This window comes from Mytilus galloprovincialis, chromosome 4 (genome assembly GCF_965363235.1).
Source record: "Mytilus galloprovincialis chromosome 4, xbMytGall1.hap1.1, whole genome shotgun sequence".
In the NCBI taxonomy this organism is placed as follows: Eukaryota; Metazoa; Mollusca; class Bivalvia; order Mytilida; family Mytilidae; genus Mytilus; species Mytilus galloprovincialis.
This window is the reverse complement of record NC_134841.1, coordinates 25560678-25585786: the sequence shown is the minus strand read 5'-3', so window position 1 is coordinate 25585786 and position 25109 is coordinate 25560678. Positions and strand designations below refer to the sequence as shown.

Here is a 25109-nt window from a genome sequence, read left to right as displayed (position 1 = left end):
TTAAGGGGGTAAGGAGAGCCCGAATGTCAAAAACGACAGATTTGAAGAAAATATGCATCCCAAAGGACGTTACTATCGAATTTTAAACCCTTGAATCTCCTGATTACAGGTATATCCTAAATACCATCAGAAAGCTTATAAAATAAGGAACACAAGCTATATAGTGAATGTAGTGCACTGATTCGGTTTAAGGGGTATTGAGACGCCCGAAAATAAAAAACGGCCAAAATCAAGAAAAATTTCTTCCAAAGGACGTTACGATCGACTTTTGAACCCTTGAATCCCCTAATTACAGGTATATTTGAAGAAAATATGCTTCCCCAAGGACGTTTCTATCGAATTTTAAACCTTTGAATCCAATGTTTTACTCCGCCACATTCCGTGTGTATGTGCCTGTCCCAAGTGAATGTCGTGTTTCTTGGTGTGTTACATACTTGTTTCTTGTTTCTTGTTCATTCTTTTGATAAAATAATAATGCCGTTAGTTTTCTCCTTTGAATTGTTGTACATTGTCATTTCGGGACCTTTCAAAGCTGACTGTGCGGTAGGGACTTTGTGCATTGTTGAGGGCCGTACGGTGAGTAGCTGTTTTAAATGTCTATGCCGGTCATTTGGTCTCTTGTAGAGAGTTGTCTGATTGGCAAGCATACCATATCTGTTTTTTTTTCTCTCATTTTTACATATACAAGTTGATACTAAATTTATTCAATTCCATAAACTTGAATAGTGAATAGTGCAAAAAAACACAGTTCACTATTCATGAATTTTGAATAGTGAAAAGTGAATAGTGAATAGTGAATGTACTTCATTCAGCCCGGTGTCCGTGTAACACTTATCAATTCAAAGTTTTAAAAAGTTTTGAAATTTAAAATTTTTGTAATTTTGATCAAAGTTTTAAAATATCAAAATTCCAAATTGTGTGAAAGTTTTGAAATTTTGAAATTTTAACCAAATAATTAAAATATACGGAAGCGTATTAGCGCCACACATTTTTTTTTTTATTTTTCTTCCTATGTTTGCGTTGTAACGCAAACCTTTGCGTTATAACGCAAACCTTTGCGTTACAACGCAAACCTATGCGATATAACGCAAACCTTTGCGTTATAACGCAAACATTTGCGTTACAACGCAAACATTTGTTTTATCTTATTTCTTATTTAAGATTCAAAGGAAACAGTAGTTATTAATGGAGGAGGCTGGATATAATATTAGTTATCTTGGTGTAATCATGGGTGTACAGAATTTTACACCGTTGTTGAAAATTCATACACCCTGAGGCGCAGCCGAATGGGTGTATGAATTTTCAACAACGGTGTAAAATTCCGTACACCCCTGATTACACCAAGATAACGAATTTATTTCTTATGAACAATTCCTTTACTCATTTTGAAACCAGGATGTAAAATTGAAAAAAAGGTAATGAAAAATTTACAGCGTAACATTTTGTCAATGTCCATGTTGCTGCTCATTGTGAAATACTTTTTACATAATTTTTGGAAAAATTGAGAAATTTTTGTGTTCTTTGAGTTTTCCGGAAAAAAAAAAATTGAAAATTTTTTTTAATTTTTGCTTATTAAATTTTTTAACATTTTGTTTTGATTATTTTTTTTTTATTTATTTTTTATTTTTTTTTTATCTTGGCAAAAAAAAAAATCTGAAATTTTTGGCAAAATTTTATTTATCCCCGGGTGAACCAGGGTGGGGTGTTATTTACACCGGGGTAATTAACCAATCAGATTGCAGTATTTTTGCTGCATAAGAAATAAATTATAATATTTTGCCTAAATTATCGATGAAAATTCCTAAATTACTGAAAGCATTGGGAGTCAGCTCCTCGTCTGATTCAGACGAATAAAACAGTACATGTTTATAAAAATGGTGAAAAATAGCTGATTTTCATTAAAATTATATCTCTCATTAGTTTCGTTTATTAAGCACGTTTCCTTTTTCTTCATCTTTGTATAAGCTTCCTATAGACAGGAATACCTCTAATATTAGAGTATATATGAGGGTAATTTTGTGGAAAATTTTTTATCTGTTTTTTTTTTATAACTATTTTACAGCACACTATGTGTATGGTTGTTAATATATGCATGTTTTGTTTATTTTTGGTTGTTGTTGTTACTTTTAAAGTTATATATACAGATATTACTTTTTAACTTGTTTATTATCATGTGCATATCTTATTTACATGTGACGATGATGTGTGTATCTTAATCATGTTAGTGTCAATAAAATTACATAAATAATAAATGTTTACATAGGTGTAATTTACATAGGGAGTCTATCATGTTAAAAGAAAAAGCAGCTTGGGATAACTTGTTATATGAATCTGACAACTTGTTAAAATAACAAATAATAGTCAATGCTTAAAATCTAAAACATATCTTTCATTTCATCTAGTCTAAGATATGATATCCTACTTTGCTCAGTATGATAAAAAATTCATATTAAAATTATTATTATATTGAATTTAAAATACTTATTTTATACCATATTTTAAGATATTTGTACTATTTAAAAATACAATAGATTACACTGTAAAACAAATCCTATTCAGTTGACCATAATAAAATAATAAAATAGGATATTAAAATGGATAAAAAAAAATTAAAAAAAAAAATAAAATTGACTAAAGAAAAAAAAAGTTAAGACTTTATCTGATTCACTTGTTGTGTTAAGATTACTTTTACAATATCATGATCGTTATATATGAGGGGGCGGAAAGGGGGGTACCTTTCTCCTTTCTCCCACCCCTTCTCTCCTTTCTTCCTTTCTCCCGCCCTCTTCTCCATTCTCCCGCCCCTCCTCTCCTTTCTCCCAACCCCTTTCTCTTGTCTCCCACCCTGCATCATGAAAAAATAGTCTACAGGATGCTAATTTTTAAAGAAATCGATCAAATGTCTTGTTTTTATGGTTTGTCCACGTCTTGTCCTCTCACAAGATAAAAGTGTTGTTTCTTCTGCTTCAAGAACCTCTGTTACTTTTTCACTGACTGTGAAGCTGTCTGTTTGCGTTGAATTTGTAACTCTGATGCATCACGCAATTTCCCGAAGATTTTTTTCAAAGTATAAATCCAAACTATAGAAACGCAGGATAATGTGTTAAAATACGGGGAATTTTTGTAACACTATTAGTGCAATTTCGTTAAGAAACCAATTCGTTTAAAATGGTTGCCGAAAAACGCTGCTTGCAAAAAAGAAAAAGAAAATTCTTTTGGAAAATAATACAGATATAATTTATCGAAAATACATAGTACTAGCAGTCGTTTAAAGTCAGGCAGAAAATGATTTTTAGAATTAAAGCTATTTTGGCGCACAACTTTCCCTGTATGTTCAAAGTGTAAGCGTTTTTGAAATATTATTGGACTGTACAGAAAATATGGTTCCGGAAGCTTGTAAGAATAGATTGCCAATACTGTAATCGTATAAGCGCAGTTTACACAGGACAGCAACATCGGAATGAGGAAAAAGTTAAAGGCTTGTCATTTTGGGATGTCAACATTTAATTAATGCACACCCATTGGGACGAAATAAAATTAGATTATTCAAACCCCGTTACATATTTCTTCACTCAATTCCGTATTTCAAAACAAATCATTTCTTGAAATTTACAATCCAACGATTCATTAAATAAAACCCATTGGCCAACAATAAATGAATAATCGGTGCTTTGTTGAAGGTAAACCCAGAAAAGCGCTCTGAACGCGAAAAAAAATTAAAGAGATATGATTGTTTGCCTATATTTCTTCAAATGCAGAAACCAACAATACAATATTTAGTATAAATATATATACCAAAAGTTCACATATTCAGTCAAGACTTTTTTTTTTAATTTGGTATTTTTAAAATATATAAAGGCACGCAGAAGTGTACAATTTCAAGGTGAAACTTTTATAATGCATCGAGTTTTTTACTTATAGAGGATGCATGAATGTTCTCAGATTTCTTTTACTATATCATTTTTTCACGAATGACAATGTTGAACTTACAGTTTGCAAGGTTGTCCGCAACTTTGCACACTACCCAAACGTTTATATCATACAGAGAATATACTATATTAAAACATGTATTATTTTATCTTTCACTTTTACATCTGACGGGATGTTTTATTAGTACTCTTTTTAGCTCACCTGACCCAAAGGGCCAAGTGAGCTTTTTTCATCACTTGGCGTCTATCTTCCGTCGTCGTCATGAACTTTTACAAAAATCTTCTCCTCTGAAACTACTGGGCCAATTTGAACCAAACTTGGCCAAAATCAACATTTGGGTACCTAGTTTAAAAATTGTGTCCGGTGACCCGCCAAACCAACCAATGGCCGCCATGGCTAAAAATATAACATGGGGGTAAAATGTATATATTTGGCTTATAACTCTGAAACCAAAGCATTTAGAGCAAATCTGACAGGGGTTATATTGTTTATTAAGTCAAGATCTATCAGCCCTGAAATTTTCAAATGAATCGGACAATTGGTTGTTGGGTTGCTGCCCCTGAATTGGTAATTTTAAGGAAATTTTGTCCGTTTTCAGTTATTTTTTTGAAATTTATTATAGATAGAGATAAACTGTATACAGCAAAAATGTTCAGCAAAGTAAGATCTAAAATTAAGTCAAATGATCAATATTTAATTACACATTTATGACATCTAAATGTCATTTTAATGAAACTTAAAGAAATGAGAAAACGTATGAACCCGTGATTAATGAGTAAAAATTTAACAAAATCTATTGTTATAGGGTGGCCGAATCGGGTCTGGTGTTGAAATCCATACACAAAAGTCATTACTACGGAGTGTTGTACAGCTGTGCAATATTTTTCATGACGAGAACAGTTATTTTCATTTATTGATAATGAATTCGAAGTAAATAATACTATCTTGAACTGAAAAATATCAGAATCAAAATAGTTAAGTTTGTGTCTTTTTTTTTTCTTTTCTTGTTTAGAAATTGGCAGCCTCCAAATTTTACGGAGAATTGTCATTGTAAGGCCAAATTTAACAGACTATCAATGAAATAACAAAACCGACTGCATGTGCGAGACTCTCATTGGTGGACAAGGTCGTATAACACCCCTATTCGTAAATAAAATAATAAAAAGGAGATTGTCTCATCCTGTTCTGGACTTGAAATTGGTACATAAAAAAAAATTGCCGATTTTAATTGATATTTTAAAAACATATAATATTGTATGTGTATGTAGAAAAACTGTCAATAAAAGTCCGTTAAAACGATTTCAAAAAAATATATTGGTGTCGGTTTTTGGTTTGAATTTAAGCAAACATTACCAATAGATGCAGAATTGTCACACGTTAGTTTGTTTAATACGTAAGATTCAGATTATCCGTTCCGTATTTGAGGTTACCGTTAGTCTCGCCCTAGTGATAACGTTTACTGCGAGATTTTGCGTTATTATGGGCATGTTTTGTGTTAGACTGGTTCCCGATCGCAATATTCAGTATGTTACACTCTGAGAGAGTATGGCTAATAGCTAATACCTGGAACGTAGTACCGGGAACCAGGATAGTTTTGTGTCAAAACACATGTATAAAATGTACGTCATGTAAAATTATTATGATAGTTTTTGAGCGGTAAAGCTTCGAAAAGAAGCATGGTGAATTTTCACTGCATAGCGGAGGGTTGCTCCAACGATTCACAAAAGAAACATAATGCTGTAAAGTATCCTGATATGATTTTAAATGGATGTATCGTCGACTATCATGTACTTCCTTCAGTCATAAAGAATCCTAAACTAAGGAAGCTCTGGTTGTCTCAGATAAGAAGGGAAGGGTTTAATCCCGACCCAAATTGTCACTGGCATGCACTTTGCTCCCGTCATTTTATTGAAGGAAGACCTACGAAGGAAAATGCAGTCCCAACCCTATTTGCCTACAACAACTACAAAACTGGAACACCAAGAGACACCAAGAACAGTACCTTACGTCCCATTGAACAATTGATATTGACAACACAGTAAGTAACAAATAGTTGAAATTAGTGTCCTCTTCCTTTTTCATTCTTCAATATATTTTTGTCTTGTTTGCCTATTATGATGAAACAGTAAAAGAAAATTGTGTGTGTGTGTGTGTTTGGGGGGGGGGGGGGGGGGGGGTAGAAAACAGATGTTTGTCCCTTTTATCTGTTTATAAGAGGCGGAAATTACCCGTCTTATGTCTACGAGGCTCCAAGATAATAAGCTTTGACAACTTAAAAAAAAGTTTTCATGTTTACGAACAGTGTTTTTTAAATATTGGACTGTATGCACATGAAGATATATATTTATATTTATTTAATATATTTTACAGACCAGCAAACATTGTTACAGTTTCACAACTGCCAAAAGTACCAAGACAAAAGAAATACATACCAGATATTCCAGGTAATTTTAAGTAAAACTAATAAAAAATGATGTCATGACTAAATAGTCAGTGTGCCACCATGGTACTGTTAAATCAGAGGGAGCTACATGTACATGTAACTGAACCAAGGAACATAGGGGTCAGTCTATTGTATGACTGCATGTTCTGATAGGCATATATATATATATTTATAGTTAAAATGCATGGATGGTTTTCATAATTTAATTTAACAATAACAATTGTGATTAATCAGTCAATGACCACATAAAATCAATTAGTTAACAATGCTTAATATCAATTATAATATAATTCTAATTAAAATACAAATATAAAAGTCATATATTAAATTTTAAACAATTTATCTTCACAATTTCAAGATAAAATAATTGCCAACATTATTTTATCACAAAATAAACTAAACTTCAAAAACAAAATTTAAAAAGTATTTTGCAAAGATAAATATGAGTCTCAGATTAATTTTGTCTGCACACTACATGTACACCATCAACTGGTATACTGGTGGACAGTCTTAAAGGTCCAGTAGAAAAGATATGTGTTCTGAGAGTTATGGCTCTTAAACATATGGTTCTAGTTCCCATTTATAAAATGATTACCTACATTTTTGTACTTCAACTTTCTAAATTACATGCACATTTCGTACGTTTAATTCTATTAAATCAAACAGTCTATGATCCTGACTGATTGTAGTCAAATAATTCTAATTTAAATAGTACATATTTACTTACTTTCAGTAATTTCCTACATTGAAAAGCCAAGTTTGGACCACACTTATTGCACTAGCACTGAAGTTAGTGAAGATGTCTCCATTGAGGAAAAATGTGTAATGTTAATTGAAAATAGCAACACCTTAGAGGTACGAAATTAATTGGGATTTTATCTGATATTGAAAATTCCTCCATTGGATATAAGAGTCAAAAGCCATGTAAAAGATATTTTTTAATCTTATGAACTATAGAAATAATATGTATTTCAATCAAAAATTGATTCGTTTTAATTTATTAGATGGCAGTTCATACATCAAAAATTATATAATGTAAGAAGCAAGGTGCTTTTATATTCAAATTAATACATCAATATTAAATATGATCTATTCAAACATTTTACTAAATATATATTTACTTTTAAAATTTGTAATCCAACTTGAACATGTTGAAATATAGTATTACATGTAAATGGTTTTTTTTAGTCATTATACCATATAACTGTATTTCATTCTGAACATGCATGAAATATTTGCCACTGAATGTTAAGCAACCAAATATCAATCAATCATGATACAACTGTATTGTTTTATTGTTACCAACTTGACTTAAGTAAACAAAAAATACAAAAACAATTTCATAAATTGTTTGCATTGATTTATGTATTTATAATTATTACTTTTTTCACAGCAAAAATGTCAAAGATATGAGACAGATAATAACCAGCTACGGAAGCAAGTTAAATTGCTACAAGTTGAACTACATGCTACCAAAGAGGAAAATAAAGTTTTAAATGAGAAGTTTAATAATACAGATGAACTGCTAAAGGACAAACTCGTTGAAAAGTTGACTAAATCAAATAGTAATGTTAAATGTTTTCTTGGACTGCCAAGTATTTCAATGCTTTTTGGAATTTTTAAATTATTAGAAGGACATGCTTCAAAAATGAAATACTGGATGGGTCCCGACTCAAGTGACGGTAAAAGATGGCAAGTAAATAATAAGAAAAAACCTGGTGCTTCAAGGAAGTTGACTTTTTAGCTCACCTGGCCCGAAGGGCCAAGTGAGCTTTTCTCATCACTTGGCGTCCGTCGTCCGTCGTCCGTCGTCGTCCGTCGTTTGTCGTCCGTCGTCGTCGTCCGTTGTCGTTAACTTTTACAAAAATCTTCTCCTCTGAAACTACTGGGCCAAATCAAACCAAACTTGGCCACAATCATCATTGGGGTATCTAGTTTAAAAAATGTGTGTCGTGACCCGGTCAACCAACCAAGATGGCCGCCACGGCTAAAAATAGAACATAGGGGTAAAATGCAGTTTTTGGCTTATAACTCAAAAACCAAAGCATTTAGAGCAAATCTGACATGGGGTAATAATGTTTATCAGGTCAAGATCTATCTGCCCTGAAATTTTCAGATGAATCGGTCAATCGGTTGTTGGGTTGCTGCCCCTGAATTGGTAATATTTAGGAAATTTTGCGGTTTTTTGGTTATTATCTTGAATATTATTATAGATAGAGATAAACTGTAAACAGCAATAATGTTCAGCAAAGTAAGATCTACAAATAAGTCAACATGACCAAAATGGTCAGTTGACCTGTTTAGGAGTTATTGCCCTTTATAGTCAATTTTTAACCATTTTTCTTTAATTAAAGTAATCTTTTACAAAAATCTTCTCCTCTGAAACTACTGGGCCAAATTAATCCAAACTTGGCCACAATCATCTTTGGGGTATCTAGTTTAAAAAATGTGTGGCGTGACCTGGTCAACCAATCAAGATGGCCGCCACGGCTAAAAATAGAACAAAGGGGTAAAATGCAGTTTTTGGCTTATAACTCAAAAACCAAAGCATTTTGAGGAAATCTGACATGGGGATAAAAATGTTTATCAGGTCGAGATCTATCTGCCCTGAAATTTTCAGATGAATCGGTCAATCGGTTGTTGGGTTGCTGCCCCTGAATTGGTAATTTTGAGGAAATTTTGCTGTTTTTGGTTATTATCTTGAATATTATTATAGATAGAGATAAACTGTAAACAGCAATAATGTTCAGCAAAGTAAGATCTACAAATAAGTCAACATGACCAAAATGGTCAGTTGACCCGTTTAGGAGTTATTGCCCTTTATAGTCAATTTTTAACCATTTTTCGTAAATTAAAGTATTATAATCTTTTACAAAAATCTTCTCCTCTGAAACTACTGATCCAAATTAATCCAAACTTGGCCACAATCATCTTTGGGGTATTTAGTTTAAAAAATGTGTGGCGTGACCTGGTCAACCAACCAAGATGGCCGCCACCGCTTAAAATAGAACATAGGGGTAAAATGCAGTTTTTGGCTTATAACTCAAAAACCAAAGCATTTTGAGGAAATCTGACATGGGGGTAAAAATGTTTATCAGGTCAAGATCTATCTGCCCTGAAATTTTCAGATGAATCGGTCAATCGGTTGTTGGGTTGCTGCCCCTGAATTGGTAATTTTGAGGAAATTTTGCTGTTTTTGGTTATTATCTTGAATATTATTATAGATAGAGATAAATTGTAAACAGCAATAATGTTCAGCAAAGTAAGATCTACAAATAAGTCAACATGACCAAAATGGTCAGTTGACCCCTTTAGGAGTTATTGCCCTTTATAGTCAATCTTTAACCATTTTTCATAAATCTAAGTAATCTTTTATAAAATCTCCACTGAAACTACTAGGCCACAATCATCTTTGGGGTATCTAGTTTGAAAAATGTGTCCGATGACCTGGCCATTCAACCAAGATGGCCGCCACGGCTAAAAATAGAACATAGGGGTAAAATGCAGTTTTTGGCTTATAACTATGAAACCAAAGCATCTAGAGCAAATCTGACAAGAAGTTAAATTGTTAATCAAGTCAATATCTATCTGCCCTGAATTTTTCAGATGAATTGGACAACTGGTTGTTGGGTTGCTGCCCTCCAATTGGTAATTTTTAAAGAAATTTTGCCGTTTTTGGTTATCTTGAATACTATTATAGATAGCGATAAACTGTAAACAGCAATAATGTTCAGCAAAGTAAGATCTACAAATAAGTCAACATGACCTAAATGGTCAATTGACCCCTTAAGGAGTTATTGCCCTTTATAGTCAATTTTTAACAATTTTCATTAATTTGGTAAATTTATGTAAATTTTTACCAAATATAGTTCTCTGTTACTAATGGGCAAAGTTCATTATAGATATAATTGTAAGAAGCAAAATCGTTCAGTAAAGTAAGAACTTCAAACACATCACCATCACCAAAATACAATTTTGTCATGAATCCATTTGTGTCCTTTGTTTAATATGCACATAGACCAAGGTGAGCGACACAGGCTCTTTAGAGCCTCTAGTTTTGAAGAATTTGTTATAACTCTTTTGAGGTTGAGGCTAGGACTAAACACATATGTGTTGTCTCTTTTGTTTGGTGTTTCACAGTCAACAATTAGCAGGGTTTTCACGACTTGGTCAGGATATCTTTAATGGCACAATGTTTAGGACCACTTATTAAATGGCCATCTAAGGAAAAGATTAAAAAACATATGCCTCTATCATTTCGTAGAAAATATCCTAACACTCGTGTAATCATAGATGCTACTGAATTTTATGTGCAGAGACCAAGAAACCCAACAGCACAGTCAAAAACGTGGTCAAATTACAAGTCAAAGAACACTTTTAAAACGCTTGTAGGTATAACACCAAATGGAGCTTTTTCGTTTATATCTGACTTATGGACTGGTAACATTTCTGATAGGAGCATTACTGAAAGAAGTGGATTCATTGATCTGATTGAAAAGGGGGATCATGTAATGGCTGACAGAGGTTTTTTAATCAAAGACTTATTATTATCAAAAGGTGCCACCTTAAATATGCCACCATTTACCAGACCATGTAAACATGGAAAAGGACGATGTCTTACGGCAAAGGAGATTAAGGAATCAAAATCCATAGCCTCTTTGAGAATACATGTAGAAAGATCAATCCAGAGACTGAAATCTTATAAATTCTTAAGTGGTGTTATGCCAATGAATTCACTTTCTGTTGCTAATCAGGCTCTTAAGGTTGCAGGATTTTTTTGTAACCTGATGAAACCATTAGTTCAAAAGTTATAAAACTTGTTTTGTTTAATAAATCATTTGAAATTTATTTGACATATATATTAATTAAAGGAGCAATGATTGGCAATTTTTTATCCAGTATTTCTTTTTTTCTTTTATGATTCATGTTAATATTAAAAATTATATTCCTTGATTAAAAAAAATCAAAAGCTTAAATAAGAGAATTATTCTGTTCTAAAATTTTCTTTCAAAAACCGATAAGTAGTGGAAATATGGCTTCATCATGTATTCAAAATTACAAAACTAACAGATGTACACGTCTATGCACAATAGTAGGTTATCTCCCATTTGAAAGAGTTGTCTTTTCTAAATTTAGAAGAATAGAGACTATTTACATTATCAGCTGATAATGTTTTTAAATAATGAAAGCGACATATATCATAAGTTGTCTTAACATAAAAGATAATATTTATTATGTTTAATATTGTTTATTTTAGTTATGTTTAATCAAATTAAATTATATAACCAAACTTTATCACTGTTTTATATTGTGAATTGTAATGAACTTCAAACAAAGTATTCAACTGGTACATGTGTAATTCTGACTCTATACTAGCAGAATTTTTGGTAGAACATATGAACTGTAGAATGATGCAAGTTTTGGAAAAACATTAGACCAAAATTGTTCATCATATGGTATTCTCTCATGATGTACACCTTTAAAAGTAAATAATACAAAATCACACCATTTTCGTTTAGTAACTGCAAGCTGACATTGAATTTGACAGTAATACGGAGATGTGTCATTTCTCTTCATAAGTGGAGTATCATTTTCTATGTGAAAGTTTGTTTTGTCTAAACAAGCAGCATTGATTGGTGTTTCTTCTGAAAATTTATATGGACATTTTATTTCCAAACAACCTTGTCCACAGCATTTACACTCTAATAAACCATCAGGAGAGCAACCTAAGTAAGGACTGTTGTTGTCAATTACAAACCCAGATAATTTACATTCTAAATTATCACGCAAATTTTTTTTGTCATGAAGATAAGACTCTCTAGCAACATGTTCAAATTTTTTTCCATGTCTTAAAGCAGGCAAGTCTGAATTAACACGGTTTGTAAGACCTAAAATGAGTTTGACTAGATGGCCATCAGGGTTTCTTCCTGAAAAATGAAGACAACTATATAAAATGGAAGCTGTTATTCTGCCATGTCTCTGATAAAACCACAAATCACTATCACTCTGACTGACAGTCTTTTCGAATATATCAGTGAAATAATTATCAGGGATATTTCTATGTATGTGCTCAATAAAAGATTCAAGTGAATCATCTGACGAATCATCATTATTAAATTGTGTTGCTAGATCTAGTATGTTGACAGGCAAACACTCAAAATCATACTCCGAACCAGAGCTATCTGACAGAACATATGCTGCGCATGCTGGTAAGTTTTCTGATTTTATTAACCGAAGCATTTCTTTTTCTACAGCATGTGGTGTCATGTTATGACAAGAAGGCCTATAATGGTCACTTGTTGGTTTGATTGGTGGTTGTCCTGTAGGCTCACTCCTCAGGTCTAAAGAGGTTATTTTTACTGGAGCTGATGTTCTGACTGGGTTAACCCATTTAGCAGCCTTGTCAGTAACAGAAATAACCGATCTATCGGACAAATCCTGACAAAATCTTTGCATCCCGAACAGGAGTGCTGCCACGTGCTTACATGTTCCATCACCACTGTAAAATAATTATATACACTGAAGTATTCATTTTTTAGAAGTGCTCGAGGGATTAAACATTTTCAAAAAACAATGTTTCCCTATATTTAAAAAATAAAAACAAAAAGTTGCTTGAAAAAAAAACATCTTTTGTCTCTGAAAAATCAACATTGACTATCCCCGCTTGTTTGCATCTCTTTTTTGAAGGTGATAATTCTGAGAGAGAAAAAAATGGAAATTAATTTTATGTGCCCTTTACAGTAATTTGGAGTGAACTGATAATATGGTATTCCATGTAGGTTAAAAATCAAAAACAGATGACATAATAAAAATACACATTTTTTTTGGCAATTCTTGATGGGATTATTCATCTTTTTTAATCTTTATTTTATTTTTCTCGCTCATTACTTTCATTTTTATCTTAAACAGATATGGCTAATCAGAATTCTACAATTACATGTACTTGATAACTGTATTCTTGATATTATTATTCTTTTCTGTTTTCAACATACTTTTTAACCAATCTATTCATTATTTTCTTGTGTTATTCTTTATATTTTAACACCCCATTATTCTCTATTCTGTAAACCCCATCGGCACCCACACCCTCGGACTCGGATTATACATGTAAGAACTTACGCCACACATGTACATTCTGCTGAATGTATTGACCCAATAAATAGGACCACTATCCAAACTTCGTACGGGTCAGCAGACTGTCTCTCTTCTGGTACACATGCTGCTTTTACATAGTGTATATCGCTGTGAAATTTTGACTGCCTAACATCACGGATATGTCCATTAGAATGAAGACGGTAACTGTTGTCATTTTTATAGCCTTTCAAACGTTCATTTGTCCAGTTACAAATGTTTTTTAAATAATGATTAACATCAAACGCTTCAATTATTGGAATTGTATTTAAATCATCAGACCAATCAATAACAGTCTTGGGATGCGGCAACTCGACACCATCTACAGTTCGCCGTATTTTATTTGCGAATATGTAATTATCGGGTTCAAAGGCGGGAATCTTTTGTAATTCCGCTTCTTCAGCTAGTTCAACTAATTTACTCTTTTTATAACCCGTTGTTTTAACACCTCTGTTTTTCAAGAACTGTTTGATTTCCGGGACGTTTTTATTCTTAAAATCAGAGTCCATTGTCGTCAATGTAAACAAATAGTTGCCCCGACGTCACACGACTTACGTACCTTCATGTACAAAAGAGTTCTTGACGTTCGGTAATCTGAATCTTACGTATTGGATGTATTCTTTTTGTATATGAAACTGGATGTAATAGACCAAAACAAGAAAACGCACGTTCACATGCTGTTAAAAGGGTTTGTAATTAAATGATGTCTTTTGGTATTGGTCATCATATTTGTATTTTGTTGATTGTTTTGTACTTAAATCAGGCCGTAAGTTTCCCGTTTGAGTTGATTTTCATTTGTCATGTTTAGGGGCCTTTTATAGCTTACTATGCAGTATGGGTTTTACTCATTGTTGAAGGCCGTCCGATGTCCTATAGTCGTTAAGCCATTTGGTCTCTGATTGAGATTTGCCTCATTTCTAATAATACCACGTATTCTTATTTGTATAAGCATGTCCCTATTATACTTCAATGTATTGAGAGATAAAAATTGAAGTATCGGCAAATGTACACTAATTGCAGACAGACAGATCAGAAAGTGTACACACGTTAAAAGTCGTATAATTAGACGATCGGACAGACGAACAAATTGTTTTCAATATAGCTCTACTTCTAGACAAACAAGTACGCCAATATTCATACGTATACGCCGTAAAAAAGGTTATGTAACTTATCTACTGATAAAGACATCTTTCAATATTATTCTCTTATACCGCCTGCTGCACTTCCTATGAAATATTATATTACAACTTCATTTTCGGTCGATTGAGGCAATAATGGCATGAGTTAAATTGCACAAAACAGCTCTTATTATAAAACAAGAAGTACTGCTTATAATTTAAATTTGAAAGATGATTATCTTTTGAATGTAAAAAAAAATAAAAATCAAAGTACGTCGGGACCTAAAGTTGACGATACGGTATCGGTTTTGTCATATAATTAGACGATCGGACAGACGAACAAATTGTTTTCAATATAGCTCTACTTCTAGACAAACAAGTACGCCAATATTCATACGTATACGCCGTGTCATTGTTGCAGGTTATACTGTTGTCAATTTATGGTATCGCCTCACTTAATTTATAGTTGGTTCACATTTTGTGATGTCAATAAAGTTGTCTATCCTCTTACAGTTCATGAAGCAATTTAGAACTAATGTCGGACGGAGATGCACCTTTATTTCAATCAGATTTTCTTTTTTGCCGTACATCTGACAAGGCAATCTGCTAGAATTCTTTTTTATAGTCTTTTTTTTTTATTATGAAAAGGTTCCTGTCCAAATTTCGTTTCGTAAATGTTTAGCATAAATGTTTTTTTATTTTATGATTTACCATCTTATAAATTTTTATGATAAGTATCAACGCTTTGAAAAACACCTGCAAACTCGTGTACGGCGGGAATGCTTACACGACGTTGTTGCGATTAAAACTTAATTTAACGTAATTTAGCGCCATACTGACAGACGTCGTAAAAAATTAAGGTTTATAGCTTTTATTGAAAAAACAAGCACATGGACCCCAATTTTTTTCTTTTGCAATCAATCAAGTACTGTTTCAAGAACACTCCGCCAAAATTTCAGGAAAAAATCAACGATCAAATTTTTTCTGCACTGCCGAAAAGACGCAAAATTATGTTCAATTTCTTTATTTCGGATATAGCAATCTAAATCCGGAACATGATGATTTGATTTAACCTTAAACCTGTTTCAGCATGTTGATGCCATGGATCAAGGGAATATTTTACAAAAAAACCGGTTAAGTTATGACTTTTCGTTCAAAAGTATTGTTACTTTCTTTAAAAGTCATAATTTATGAAATTTCAGGGATTTTCTTCCAAATATGCAAATTTCGAACCAAATTATCTCAAAAAGTAAGTCATGAAGGTACTTTTTTCTTTGCATATTTGAAAAGTACACATTGAAATTGACCTTCTATCAAAATTTTAAGAAAAAATCAACGAGGGAACTCTACTGTATCGTATGCCCTTAAGGAGTCATTGCCCTTAATAGTCATTTTTTTCCAATTTTTGGTAAATTTTTGTAATCTTTTACAAAAATCTTCTCCTCTGAAACTTATGAACCAAATTTAACCAAACTTAGCCACAATCATTATTAGGGTATTTAGTTTAAAAAATGTGTGCAGTGACCCGGACAACCAACCAAGATGGCCGCCATTGCTAAAAATAGAACATAGGGGGTAAAATGTAGATTTTGGCTTATAACTCTGACACCAAAGCATTTAAAGCAAATCTTACAAGGGGTTAACTTGTTTATCTAGTAAATATCTATCTGCCTTGAAATTGAAATTTTCAGATGAATTGTGCAACTGGTTCTGGGGTTGCTGCCCCCCCCCCCCCCCCCATTGGTAATTTTTAAAGAAATTTAGCCGTTTTTTGGTTATTATCTTGAATACTATTATAGATAGAGATAAACTGTAAACAGCAAAAATGTTCGACAAATTAAGATCTACAAATAAGTCAACATGACCAAAATAGTCAGTTGACCCCTTAAGGAGTTATTGCCTTTATATTCAATTTTTAACAGTTTTTGTCATGAATCCATCTGTTTCCTTTGTTTAATATGCACATAGACCAAGGTGAGCGACAGCTCTATTTGATGGCTGCATTAGACACATTAATTTCAAATTGTAATGTATCGTCCTGAACATGCCTGAAATATTTGCCACCGGACATTTTTCAACCTCAAATCAATCATTTCATATTGTATTTAAAAATCACTGTTCACTCAATCAATTTTTTGAAGCTGAATGTGTACCCTGTTAGTTGGAAATAAAACTAAAGTTAATGTGAATCGAATTCGAATTACGTGTGAACTCAGCATTTATAATAGGAAATTTACGAAAACCAGACAGGTTAAATGAAAACAAAATAACAAACACCATTCAGATCCCGTTACATATTTTTCAATACTTCTATATAAAAAAATGTTACTCTATATTAAGTAATGTCATCCTTTTTCTGCCAAATTCTATGCATATCGGTCACATTTGAAGCACTTTATCTAAAAAAAAAAAAACAAGGATGGTGACATGTCACGATCTCTATACATGCACGCGGGCTCACAATAAAATCCAGGAAATTGTTAGTTTTTAGTCTTTCTCCATATATAAGAGATCGTAATGAATTAGTGACGACGTTCGGAATATTTTTTTTGTTACTATGCCATTTTGGGGAATTTTCTGCGACTGTCCCAAGTGAGTCTGAGGTACGACTAGCCATAAAACCCGGTTCAATTCACCATGTTCTACATAAGAACATGTCTGTACGATTCGGAATATAACAGTTATTATCTATTTGATTTTGCCTTTTGATTTCGGACTTTCCATTTTTTAATTTCCTTTGAGTCGTTTTTTTTTAGGTTATTATTATACTTTTTATTAGCACTTTGTTAAATCTTTTGCTTAACTCATGTTTCCTGCTAAATTTTAATAATTTAAATATACATTTTTGTCTCCTTTTTTACCCCTTTTCTCCTTTCTCCTGCCCCTTCTCTCCCTTATCCCGCCCCTTCTCTCTTTTATCCCGCCCCTTCTCGCCTTTCTCCCACCCCTCTCTCCCTGTCTCCCTTTACCCTTTCCGCCCTCTCAGATATTGTTGTTGTGCTTGTAGCCACATTTTCGAGACATTATGTATTTTGAGATGACCCACAGGTAAGTTTACCTGTAATTATCATCGTCAAATGTTATTGTAAACGGCGTGTGACGTTTAGGCGTTTTCATATGACATCTGCGTTTTTTTTGTTTTTTTTTACATTTTTGCGCTTCAAATCATAGGACATTTGCACTTTTTACATAGGACATCTGCGCTTTTTGGGAGGAATAAAACAACCATGACCTGTTCTTCAAAGTGATCCAAAGTTAACGTGAACAAGCTTAGGTTTTCAAGTCAAATTTATATCATGGGAACACAAAACTTTAACTAGCTTAGTAAAACAGTTGTCCGTTTTAATTCTAGAATTACAATTTTCTCCTGCACATTTCCATGAAAGGTCTTAATTTTTGAGCATTTGATCAAAACAATATAAAAAAATCCACAAGGACATAATATATACATTTTTTTCCTTTACTAGTCTCTATAACTTTAAACTCCATGTCTAAGATACTAACTAATGAAAAAAGTAAGTTGAATTTATATACGTAATGATTACTTCTCATTTACGCGCCTTTTATCTATAGTCATCTACCTATAATGTTCGGCGAGGGACGTTTGCGGTTTTTCATAGGATATTTCTGCTTTTTTTTAAGGAAGCTGGCTTGTCATGTTTTAGATTTTTTGTCAGATTTTCGGAATCCTCTGGTTTTATCAATTTGAATGCCTTGAAAAAATTTGCCCGGTGACCCCCATTTTTCTTTTTGTAAATATTTTACATGTATAATGATAAGCCATCTGTAAAAGTTTTATAAAACTTTAATTACTTTTTAACAGTTTTTGAGAACTTCAACTTGTCAATGATAAAGCTATAAAAAGTCAAGAGAAGCGAACTCCCTTAAACACTTGCCCTTCAAATCATGATTAATTTTGCGCTTTTAACATAGGACATTTGCGCTTTTGCAATATTTGGTTTTTATTACTTCGATCCTCTTTTATCTGGGCTTGTTTGACCTGGCAAAGTTTAAATCATTCTCTATGGTTAAAATGTTAAAAATCATTTCCTAGCAAATTCATGTCATAGCACAATAATGTATGTTTAAAAGTTTATATGCAGCTAAGGCAGCAACCATTTGATTTTCTTGGGGGGGGGGTGGGGGGGCTATGGATTTTTTTCTGTACAAACTTTTTTTTTCGCCTTCGGCGAAGAACAATCTATTTTTTTAGCGACAAACCGAAAACAAGTTTTTTCTTTCAATTTTAGCATTACATATAGTGGCAGCTGAGGGTGAAACAAACAATTTTTTTTTCTCAGGGTCCAAAACAAATCATTTTTTTCACCAAAAACTGGAAACAAACTTTTTTTTCCAAAAAAAAAAAACATAGCCCCCCTCCCCCAGAAAATCAAATGGTTGCTGCCTAAACGTAAACATTCTAAAGACATAAAAACACGTAGCAATCATCACAATCATAGGTAAGTTTTCGCTTGATATCTGAAGCACAAGGAGTGCACAAATTTAGCTCTTGTTATCTGTTCTGTCTGCTATTTCGCCATTTCAAATAAATAATAGAGTTTCTCTTTCTCAATTTTTTAGTGGGGTGCCTGCTCATTAATGTAACGAATTATTTTTTATGGTCGCTGTTTAAGGTCGTCAGTAGCATTTCGTTTGGAGGGTTTGATCAATACGACATCAATATTCATCATGACATATATACAATATTTTTCATTTTCTTGTCTCTATAACTTTAAACTCCATGTTCAAGACTGTGTTAATGTGATCTAACTAAGGCCAATTAAAATTAATTGATAGATTTTCATCCCCGCCCGCCCCTCTGAAATCTTCCCGCCCCGATTTTTTTTATTTTTGAAAAATATACGATTTCCGGATTTTGTTCATTTCCGTTACCGGTAACCGTCGATAATTTTGTTTCATTTAAAACTTTCTGTTTCAAATTTCGGTTTTCGTGATTAAGTCGATATATTCTACTGATCTATGATGACAACACAATTTACCGAGAATAGAGATTGAATACGAGAAGGTCGTGACATATTCGGGTTACGGGTAATACGCTGTGTTCAAGAACGCAAATCGCCGTATGTCAAAAATGTTTGTGAGTAAAACGCCTTGGATTTTTCTTATTTATACAATGGCTTTGTGTCAAGAAATTTGGACTGTGAATGAAACCCAAAAGCGTTAGAATCATGGAACACATTGATACAAAAATCGTGACTGGAATAAAGAAATTGACACAAGCATGATTGAACTTGTTAGCTTGGTGACCGTATATATTGAGTTCAGAAAGTCGACAAACATACGCATTTCTAATTTAATAATTTATAGCAAGCCCTTAGATTTAGATCTAGCCATGCCTTTCGTTTTTTGTAGACAAACAGCACACATCCTCTGTCCCAATACCCACGATAGAGTCGTCTAACAAGTTTATGTTCCACATTGTAATTATATTTGCATATTAAGGACCAACCCTATTATTTCAACACTGTTTGAGTGTTCGTTTTATTTTGTACTTATCATACTTGTGTTGCATACCAATACATTTGCATCATTTTATTAGAACAACAACAAATTGCTCAGAACGCAAAATAAATTTGGTGTAAGTCATCCAACTGAAGAGAGCATTTCTCCACGTTTCTGCTGTTTACTATAAAATAGGTTTCTAAAGCGGCAATTGCATGTAGAACAGTGGTTGCCAATCAGAGAAATGTATTTACGAATTTGAAAAAGCGGCACCAGCATAATGGAGTATATGTGTCTCAATTGATACGTTACTCTAGAGCTAGCTCAAAGTACGTTGGTTTTGTTGAACGAGGAATGCTGCTTTCTCAAAAGCTGCTAAGACAGGTCTGACAGGGCTATGAATCAATCAAATTAAGGTCATCACTCGAGAAATTTTATTGTTGCCATCATGATATCTGATATTCTTCGTAATAACCTTCCATCATTACTGAACTGAACAAAGAAATAACACGACCGGTGCCGTACACTTTGCAGGAAATGCTTACCCTTCCGGAGCACCTGATTACATCTCCAGTTTTTAGTGGAGTTCGTGTTGTTTCTTATTTATTATTTGTAACTGTTGATTTAAATGTCTTTTGGTTTTATGAGTCTTTGTTTACTCCTTGGTTTTGATTGTTATTGTCTTATACACTATACCTTATGCATGCACATATTTTTACATGATACAAGCTTATTATTACAATTGCATATATGAATAACACGTGACAAGAAGTTTTCATATGAAATAAAATTTAAAAAATAAAATCCTCCCACCCGCCCCATTTCATTCAAAAATTTGGATGAAAATCTACTAATTAATTTTAGTTGGCCTAATGAAAAATATAACTTGAATCGTTTTCCAGGTAAAAAAAAAAGCGCATACGTCCTGTGCCCAAATAGTATTTGCCTGCATTTTTTTGTGAAAAGATTACCGTCAGGGGCGTAGCTGCCGTTAGGCACTTTAGGCACGTGCCTACACATAAATTTTTCACAAAATGTTGTTTTATTAAAAAAAAATGATAAACAACGTTATCTGTAGATAAACGCCAGTGAAGTTGTCAAAACTCTTTCATAATCGAATGTCATGTGTACACTAGTCTCTCGTCCTTAGTGAATGGAATGTTGGATAAAATTGAATGTTTTTATATGACTTTACCTTATATAGAAACTAAGCTAGAACTTTGGTTCAGATCATTTCACTTCTATCAACAAACTTGAATGAACCTTAACTTAGACACATGATTTTTTTAATTAGTTGTTTTTAGTTTTTCAACTAGCTTTCCACCTAGTCTTCACCCGACCTACAATAAAACCCTTTCCAATGTTGGTCGTCCGTTTGGTTGTGCAGGATGTATAAATACGCAGTCACGTCTGGTCAAAATGGGGACATTAAACCCGATGCCTAGTTGTACAGAGAATGCCACTCTTTGAGGAGTTCGTAGTTGATCTACTGAAAGGCAAAATTTCTGTTACTCTCCAATAATCCATCATTTTCCAATGCGTGGCATCTTCAAATTTACAGACCTTTGTCCTGTACGACACCTATTACAGGACCTAGCTCCCTGTTGTATTTAAATTATTGTAAAATTGTGATTTTGTCCTGAACTTGCATAAATATTTGACACTGGATGTTTAAAAATCAATCAATCAACTAGCTTCCAGTAATTTTGAGTACTCTCATATATGCGTGTAGTGACCACAATTATTCAAATTTCTAAGCAGGTAGGGATTTTACAGTACAGGATATAAAGACATATGAATATCTTGAATTTTGTTACCATAGTATGAACAGAACAGAACTTTTGCATTAGGCATCGACTATGTGTGTATATGTTTGTAGCTTGGGTGAAGGTTTAAGAATCGAAAGATTGATGGTTGATGTCTAGCCAAAAGGATAGTTTTATTTTATAGTAATATCAGTGTTTACGTGCCTAATTTTTTTTAATGAAGGATTGTCAATATTTTCTATTAATTAAGTTAAACGTGTATATCAGTCAGAACGGAATAGATAAAAAAAAAAAACCAAACCGGGTGTACTGCTCAATTAAAGATACACGCTGATCTACGCTGGGCAATGCATATTGTAAATATTTTTTTAAATATAATTCCATTTGTACTGCATTATTCAATTCACCAGTCAGATGTTATGGTAAATTATTCATAATTCTTCGAACTTTTCATCATTTATATTATAATTATCATGATTAAATAACCAGTAAATTTAATATTTTTGTACATAAAATTTTGCTGCTAAAACGCTGAAAACCGTTTTCCGTCGGGCCCCTGAATCCCTACCAGGGCTCTGCCCCTTGACCTGCTGGGGGCCTTGAGCAGCCCCCAGACCCCCTGTCGATTGGTGCCTACAGTTGACTGAATACCTGGCTACGCCCCTGACCGTGGGGTCAACACTGTAATATATAGCGCATGTCCTTACCACCAACGTTGGATCAAACAATATAGCATAAAGAATGATTTCTGGTGATCTTAACGAGTTTAATCCTTCTTTTTTTTGTATGACTTGTGCTGCACAATGTGTTTTGTTGAAGGTTCTGTCACTTTTCATTTTTTGTTGTTGTCGTGTATTGTCTGTTTCTCTTAATTTTCCCGTCTTGTTGCAGTTAGCATGGAAAAATATGTTGTATTATATTGTCTTTAATCATATTAGGATCTAGTGTATGAAGCAACAATTATTTTAGGTACATACGTATTTACATGACGATAGTTGGTCCAAAACATTGCAATAGTTTTATTTTGATAGTTTCTGTTCTTATCATTCCTTCTGTCTTCACTGCTTTGCTATATAATAAGAGTGTTTTGAATAAAGAAATGTAATACAAAAAGTCCTTGTTATCTTTTAATCATTTTTAAAAGTACAACCTAGAAATTCTATTTTGATTATGGGACTTAATCCTCGCCATGTCTCGGGGTAAATCCTCATTGATTTAGCTATTACGGGTTTGCTGAAGAAAACTGTTGTTGGATAGCTCTTCTTCACGATGGTATCGGTTGAAAACATCTACAATAGATACAAATGGCCAAGTTAACCAAATTTTTAAAAAACCTTTAATTTTCATTTACATCAATACTAATTTTTGACGATTTTTAAAACTTTCTTTGAACTTATATTTTGCCAAATAAATTTCGGTAATGTCAAATTCATAGAAGATATTCTTTTGAACATTTTTGCTTTTAGGTTCGCTCTATATTTTATAGTAGTAGTAAGTATATGCATTCATATTTAAGGAAAACAAACAAACAACATTAAATTAGGCACACGATACAATTAAAAATGGGAGGTAATGACGTTGCTATCGTAATATAGAGAATAATACATGGTAAAATCCGTATCATATGTCGTATCATCCCGAGACACTAATATCAGCCAAAGGGCCTCTAGGCCCGAGGGATGATATTGATCGAGGGTGATACGGCATGTGATACGGATTTTGCCATGTTTATACGTTTTATCATATATTTCAACAGGAGAGTTATATTATATGAACTGTTCACTGGGTTACCTTCAGTTGTACTTTTGTCTTGTTTTAAAAGCCTTAAAAGAACTGCTCAAATTAATGCCCAGCAAACAAATTTCAACAGTTATTATTATATATGTTATCATTAAGGCAGTATACAATATTTAAAACTGATTGAAATAAGTAAATTAAGAAGTATGATCAATTTAACACAAATTTATTCCACACCAGGGCAGTTTAAACTTATTATCATACATCAATCTCATCATACAACAAAGAACGTATAATGTTGTGATCACTTCATATAATGTTGTGAGCACTTCATATAATGTTTTGACCACTTCATATAATGTTGTGAGCACTGCATATAATGGTTTGAGCACTGCATATAATGCTGATCATTAACATAAGGCAGTCATGGCGTTCCATAGATTTGGACTAAAGAGCAGGTTATTTATCAAATATTCAAAACAACTGTATATACTACTAAACATATGATAAATATATATTATTTTTTTCGCAACGTCAAACAGTGACATATCAGGAAAAGATGCATTTTCGACTGGTTTTTATTATTCAGACTGATTAAACTATAAAACGAATTCATGAACTAATATTTAAAAAAAAATAATATTAGGTTTGATTACGTATAAAGATTATTAGCACCAATTTTTATGAAAATTCACCGTTGATTTTTTTTAAATTAGATAAAAAAACATGGCACTGTGAGCTAAAATTAACTCTGCGCCCGACTTATACTTTTATATCGTTAAAACAGAAATGTACACATGAATAATACTAAATATATGGTTGACCTATGAATAATATTGATTTGGGATTTGATTGAACCAACGTTCAATTAATTTTGAACTGATTATTTTTTTAACCTTTCAATGGTTTTTATATATCACATGGTATCGTTAAATGCTTACCATAATTTCACCATCTTTGTCGCTGACAGAATTCCATTTTTCCTTTTCCGTATTAGTAAGATACTGCAAGACAAACTTATTAATAGAGTTTTCTTTTGGTCCCATTGAAAACTGCACCGCTTTAATTCTATATACGGCATGTTTCTTGAAAGTGATGGTAATATAGAACACGCTGTTTTTATCTACGAGTCGTTCATCCATATTGTCGAATTGTAGGCGTTGTAGCTTACCTCCGCCAGTTAGTAGTGGTGCTATGCAAGTTTGTCCTGTAATGAAAAAATAAACAAAAATTCAAATAATTTTCCTTTTAAAAGTCACGTGTAAACAAATTACTGTGACTTGTATATGGGTGTTACTTTCATTTCATACATATTAAGGAAGCTGGCTTGTCATGTTTTGGATTTTTTGACAGGTTTTCGGAATCCTCTGGTTGTATCCATTTGAATGCCTGGAAAAAATTACCCCGGTGACCCCCATTTTTCTTTTTATAAATCTTTTACATGTATAATGATAAGCAATCTGTAAAAGTCTTATAAAATTTTAATTACTTTTTAACAGTTTTTGAGAACTTCAACTTGTC

At 32.8% G+C, this 25109-nt stretch overlaps 1 protein-coding gene and 1 long non-coding RNA gene across 2 annotated transcripts in view; one reads left to right on the top strand and one right to left on the bottom strand.

The window, feature by feature from the left end:
- Positions 1-5702: 5702 nt before the first annotated feature.
- On the top strand, positions 5703-8109 carry LOC143071698 (uncharacterized). The gene is made up of 4 exons (XR_012976952.1): positions 5703-5968; positions 6301-6374; positions 7107-7228; positions 7767-8109. It is a non-coding gene; the product is annotated as an uncharacterized LOC143071698 (long non-coding RNA).
- A 14855-nt stretch (positions 8110-22964) lies between these two features.
- LOC143071697 (uncharacterized) overlaps positions 22965-25109 on the bottom strand; it is a 46384-nt gene continuing 44239 nt past the window's right edge. Inside the window, exons 7-8 of the mRNA XM_076246185.1 lie at positions 24530-24795; positions 22965-23140 (exon numbers count right to left, since the gene is read on the bottom strand). Of these exons, the coding sequence (XP_076102300.1) occupies positions 22979-23140; positions 24530-24795 (428 nt within the window). The 3' untranslated portion in view covers positions 22965-22978. The remainder of the gene's footprint in view (positions 23141-24529; positions 24796-25109) is intronic.